Genomic DNA, 6,193 nt, shown 5'->3' with positions numbered 1-6,193 from the left:
GTCCTCCTCTTCTCTCCCTAAAGGAATAGTTTCACCATCACGTTGATTGAGCGTCCTCCTCTTCTCTCCCTAAAGGAATAGTTTCACCATCACGTTGATTGAGCGTCCTCCTCTTCTCTCCCTAAAGGAATAGTTTCACCATCACGTTGATTGAGCGTCCTCCTCTTCTAAAGGAATAGTTTCACCATCACGTTGATTGAGCGTAAAGGAATAGTTTCACCATCACGTTGATTGAGCGTCCTCCTCTTCTCTCTCCCTAAAGGAATAGTTTCACCATCACGTTGATTGAGCGTCCTCCTTCTTAAAGGAATAGTTTCACCATCACGTTGATTGAGCCCTCCTCTTCTCTTAGTTTCTCACGTCCCTAAAGGAATAGTTTCACCATCACGTTGATTGAGCGTCCTCCTCTTCTCTCCCTAAAGGAATAGTTTCACCATCACGTTGATTGAGCGTCCTCCTCTTCTCTCCCTAAAGGAATAGTTTCACCATCACGTTGATTGAGCGTCCTCCTCTTCTCTCCCTAAAGGAATAGTTTCACCGTCTTAAAACGGGTTTGACCTTGAAATGAGGGACGGTGGTAAATGAGTCACTAATCACATGAAATAAATAATAACGTTCAGAAAGGACTTTCCAGAAGCATCAACATCACCACTAGGGCTTTACAATGATGGTGAAAATGTCGATACGTTTTGGTGTTCGATGGGTTAAAATCGTCCAAGACGCCACTGAGGTGCACAGGAGGGACTTGTCAAAATGCTGCATATCTGCACTTCTCTGTGGTCATTTAATATAACAAGCTTTTAAAAGTCATTATTGGTGCACAATTTCTATTTAAAATATCAAAGCGATGCAGAAGAGACATTTTTTTTCCTGGAACATCCATATTGTGTTTGTTTAAAGGGGCGGCCGGCAGCCTAACGGTTAGAGAGGTGAGCCAGCGACCAAGGATTGCCGGTTTGAATTCCGGGTCCTGCAGAGAAGTTGGTGCGTTGACAGCCCCAGGAGGTTCCAAAACTCTGTCGGAAGGTGAGCTGTGCAACTGGAAGGTTGCTACTATCTGATATCAAATCCTAGACGTCATCACCCGCTGTTGTGCCCTTGAGTAAGCCACTTAACCCTCCACAACAACTGCTCCACGGGAGCCAGAGCATGGAAGTCCCCTGCTCCAACCTCTCCAACCTGTGTCTTTCAGGGACAAAGCAGAAGTAAACATTTTCATTGGACCTTGTGTACAATGGGGAAAATTCTTAAATCTAGAATCCTTTGCTGCTACATCCATTTTTTGACTTTGAAATGAATGATATTTACCTATTGATTCTTGAAGAATGTAACTTAGAAATGGCTTGTAGTTCATTGGTCGTTCCCCATCAGAACCAAACATACAAGCTTGTTTTACTCCAATATTTGTAAACAATGTTAAATGTAACTAAACACTGTATCGCCTCTAAACATGTTTAAAACTATAATTTTGATATCATGCATGGTCAGTCCTTGCATCTTCAGATGTGTCTATTTAATTTGAGAGTGGTTACATTTCTCAAAGCCCCTCAGAGTTTTACCACAACAGAGATGTGGTGTTTTCTTTGTTATTGGTTTAATGAAGGAATCTAGATTTTAAAGTCCAAGTGCACTCAAAATGCAGTTTTTCCTGTGTTTTACATCATTTTGTACGACAGCTGATGAAACTAACACTAAAAGTGTGATTTAAAAAATGTCCTGTTAGTTGCTGTTTCACGCAGGACCTTGTAATCAGCAGACTTGTGTGGCCGGGTGTTGAGGCTTCCCTGGTGATGTCACCATGTGGTAAATTATGCAAAGTTCTTGCTGGAGAAAGTTTTTATTTTTTATTTTTTGCTATAAAAGCTTATTTTTTTTCCCTTCCCAATTTCAATGGAAATCTACACTGAACAAAAATGTAAACGCAACCTGTAAAATATTGGTCCAATGTTTCATGAACTGAAAGAAAAGATCCCAGAAATGTGCATGTACAAAAAGTGTATTTAAATTTGAGGCACAAATTTGTTTATATACCTGTTAGTGAGCGTTTCTCCTTTGCAAAGAGAATCCATCCACCTGACAGGTGTGGGTGCTGATTAAACAGTGTGATCAGTACATGGAACTGGGGACAATAAAAGACCACTCTACAATGTGCAGTTTTGTCACGCAACACAATGCCAAAGATACCTCAAGTTTTTAGGGAGCAGTTTTAGGGAGCAGTAGCTGTTGCTAGATAATTGTAATGTTCAATTCACTACCATAACCACGCTGGAGAAGTGTGCAGATGAATCCCGGTTTCAACTGTACAGGTCAGATGGCAGAAAGCGTGTATGGTGTCGTGTGGGCGAGCAATTTGCTGATAACGTTGTGAACAGAGTGGTAATGATGGCGGTGGGGTTATGGTATGGGCAGGCATAAGCTATAAGTTAATACGATTGCATTTTATTGATGGCAATTTAAATGCACTGGGATACTGTGACGAGATCCCTTTGTTTCAGCATGATAATGCATCATGTTTCAGCAATGAGGTGACACAAGTAAGCTGAAAATGTCCCAGTTCTTCCATGGCCTGCATATTCACCAGACATGTCACCCAACCATTGAACAGAACGTTCTGGATGGACAGCGTGTTCCAGTTTACGCCAATATCTAGCAACTTCGCACAGCCATGAAAGAGTAGTGGGACAACGTTCCACAAGATGAGATGAGAGATGTCACTATGCATGAGACAAATGGTGGTCACAGCAGATACTGACTGGTTTTCCACGCCCCTACCGTTTCTTAAAGGTATTTTTTTACCCTTATTTAACCAGGCAAGTCAGTTAAGAACAAATACTTATTTTCAATGACAGCCTGCCTGTTCAGGGGCAGAACGACAGATTTGTACCTTGTCAGCTCGGGATTTGAACTTGCAACCTTTCGGTTACTAGTCCAATGCTCTAACCGCTAGGCTACCCTGCCGCCCCGTATCTATGACCAACCGATGCAATCTGTATTCCCAGTCATGTGAAATCCATAGATTAGGGCCTAATGAATGTTTTTTAATTTACTGATTTCCTTTTATGAGTATAATTTTTTTAATTGTTGCTTCTTGCATTTAGAATTTTGTTCAGTGTATTAAAGTGAAGTACTCAATTGTTACCCAATAAATGGTTTGATATTGATATAAAAATGACTGTTAAAGACCATTTCAATGCTGTTCCTGATTCTAACCCCATATCTGTTCATATTCCCACAGGAGAGATCTCCAACCCAGGTTCAGACAGTGAGCCCAGTTCCACAGCATCAGGAAACCATAAACAACACAGACAGAGGAACTCAAGACAGAAACATCACCACTGCATGGACTGCTTCACTAGTTTCTATGATCCAGAGGAGTTGAGAATACACACTTGTAGGCCCCACCCCTGCTCAGATTGCAGAGGCAGTGTTATTTGTCCAACTCACCTCAAATCAAAACAGACTCAGAAAACGAAGGCGACATACCTGTGTGGTCAATGTGGAATGAGATGTGAAACACCAAGCAAACTAAAGACGCACCAGAGAACTCACACAGGAGAGAAGCCATACCACTGCACTGTTTGTGGAAAGGGCTGCAGTCATTCGGACCATCTAAAGACGCACCAGAGAACACACACAGGAGAGAAGCCTTACCACTGCTCCCAATGTGGAAAGAGTTTCAGTCAGTTAACAACTTTGAGAAACCACCACCTAACTCACACAGGACAGAAGTCTTACCTCTGCTCTCATTGTGGGAAGAGTTTCAGTCAGTTAGCCAACCGAAATACACACCAGTTAATTCACACAGGAGAGAAGCCATACAACTGCTCTCAGTGTGGGAAGGATTTCAGATCTCCAAGAGAATTAAAGTCACACACGAGAACGCACACAGGAGAGAAGCCTTTCCACTGCTCCCAATGTGGAAAGAGTTTCAGTCAGTTATCAAGTCTGAAAAGACACCAACTAACTCACACAGGAGAGAAGCCTTACCTTTGTTCTCAATGTGGGAAGAGTTTCACCACGTTATCTGAACTGAAGCCACACCAGATAACTCACACAGGAGAGAAGCCTTACCTCTGCTCTCAATGTGGGGATAGTTTCACCAGTTTATATTTCCTAAAGAAACACCACCTAACTCACACTGGAGAAAGGCCTTACCTTTGCTCTCATTGTGGGAAGAGTTTCAGTCAGTTAGCCAACCTAAATACACACCAGTTAATTCACACAGGAGAGAAGCCTTACCACTGCTCTCAATGTGGGGATAGTTTCACCAGTTTATATTTCCTAAAGAAACACCAGCTGATTCACACGGGTGGAAAGCTGTTCCAATGCTCCCAGTGTGGTAAGAGTTTCAGTCATTCATCAACTCTGAAGAAACATCAGATAACTCACACAGGGGAGAAACCTTACCACTGTTCTCAGTGTGGAAAGAGTTTCAGTCTGGTAGGAAACCTAAAGAGACACCAACTAACCCACACGGTAGAGAAGCCTTAACAATGCTCTCATTGTGGGAAGTGTGTCAGTCATTTACACCACCTAACGTCCAGTTAATTCACACAGGAGAGAAACAATACCGCTGCTCTGTGTAGGAAGCGTTTCAGTCGATCAGCAAATTTGAAGAAGCATCAGGGAATTCATACAGGAGAAACGCTGTGTCGTTAGATCTGAAGACACCCGTTTGTTCACATAGGGAGAAGCCTTAACTCTGCTATCAATGTGGGGATAGTTTCACCAGTTTATTTCCAAAATAACACCAGCTAATTATGACTAATAATAACTTACCTGGTTAGATAAAGGGGGTAAAAAAAAAATACTTGCAAAGGATTGTGGCAGCTGCTCCCTGTGTGGAAAGCTTCAGTCAGTGAACCAATTTGAAGACCCACCATTTCACTGGCACGGTGTGAGGAAATGATTCAGTCCCCTAGGAGACCTAAAGAAACACCAGCTAACTCACCCTGGAGAGATTCCTTACCATGTTCTTAAAATAAAGCTGGTATGATAAGACTTTATTGTGAACATATCCATATATCAGGAATCACCAAAAAGGCAGCAGAGAAAACTGAGTGAAGTTGACATTGTGGAATCCATAGCTAATATCTGTCCATAGAGAATCCTGAGTAATCAGACATCATATATTCTAGTTGGATTTCTACATCGCTTTTTTTTTAAAAAGAAGAAAAAATATATAATTTAGTCACGGAAAATGTATACAACAAAAACTTCTAAATGTCAGAAAATAAATACAACTATTGTAAGTATCCTGTCTCTCTTTATTATGGAGGGTTGAAGAGTCATTATATCTGGTGCTTTACAGGGAGGCTATACTGTAAAGCAGTGGTGGTCGGTGCCATTTTAAGATGAGAAGGAATATATATTTTAAATGTATGAGCCTTATTTCTATTACAGCAGACTGGATGACTGTCATTCATATTCCATTCATCCAGATCAATGGAACATCGATAGGTTTAGGCTACTACATGATACTCATTTCCCTCTACCCATCATGAGGATGCTACAACCTGGCCTATGATTTAAAGTTTAAAACATAGGTGCAGAGGTCAAGATAATTTAGAGTAATCAAGGTGACAGACACGTTCAATACTGCTTTGCACACTTGCCTGCATCTAGCTGATCTGGGGTTTAATCAGTAGTCATTAGTCCAACAGTTGCACATTAAAGTTTCTGTTGGACAAAGGTAAGTTTATCCCTGTTTCGTTCCATTTGCTTCCCTTTAAGAAAAGTTCCCCACAAAGACAAAGACACGGGAACCAGAAGTCTTCAATTTGGGCTCATCAGACCAAAGGACAGATTTCCACTGGTCTAATGTCCATTGCTCGTCTTTCTTGGCCCAAGCAAGTCTCTTCTTCTTATTGGTGTCCTTTAGTAGTGGTTTCTTTGCAGCAATTAGACCACGAAGGCCTGATTCACACAGTCTCCTCTGAACAGTTGATGTTATGTGTCTGTTACTTGAACTCTGTGAAGCATTTATTTTGGCTGCAATCTGAGGTGCAGTTAACTGTAATGAACTGATCCTCTGCAGCAGAGGTAACTCTGGGTCTTCCTTTCCTGAGGCGGTCCTCATGAGAGACAGTTAACTGTAATGAACTGATCCTCTGTAGCAGAGGTAAGTCTGGGTCTTTCCTTTCTGAGGCATCCTCATGAGAGCCAGTTTCATCATAGCACTTGATGGTTTTTA

General features: G+C 41.7%; 1 protein-coding gene across 1 annotated transcript; it reads left to right on the top strand.

The window, feature by feature from the left end:
* Nucleotides 1–374: 374 nt before the first annotated feature.
* Nucleotides 375–5,255, top strand: LOC127918619 (oocyte zinc finger protein XlCOF6-like). Its single transcript, XM_052501894.1, has 2 exons — nucleotides 375–1,026; nucleotides 3,236–5,255. The coding sequence occupies exon 2, from the start codon at nucleotides 3,340–3,342 to the stop codon at nucleotides 4,489–4,491; it is 1,152 nt and encodes a 383-aa protein (XP_052357854.1). The 5' UTR covers nucleotides 375–1,026; nucleotides 3,236–3,339; the 3' UTR covers nucleotides 4,492–5,255.
* The last annotated feature ends 938 nt before the right edge of the window (nucleotides 5,256–6,193 follow it).

Source organism: Oncorhynchus keta, unplaced genomic scaffold (assembly GCF_023373465.1).
Source record: "Oncorhynchus keta strain PuntledgeMale-10-30-2019 unplaced genomic scaffold, Oket_V2 Un_contig_14630_pilon_pilon, whole genome shotgun sequence".
Lineage (NCBI taxonomy): Eukaryota > Metazoa > Chordata > Actinopteri > Salmoniformes > Salmonidae > Oncorhynchus > Oncorhynchus keta.
The sequence above is the reverse complement of the archived record's forward strand: the minus strand, read 5'-3'. Positions and strand labels throughout refer to the sequence as shown.

Excerpts from the sequence above, each read along its gene's own strand:
- LOC127918619 (XM_052501894.1), top strand. The coding sequence starts at position 3,340 with ATGGACTGCTTCACTAGTTTCTATGATCCAGAGGAGTTGAGAATACAC.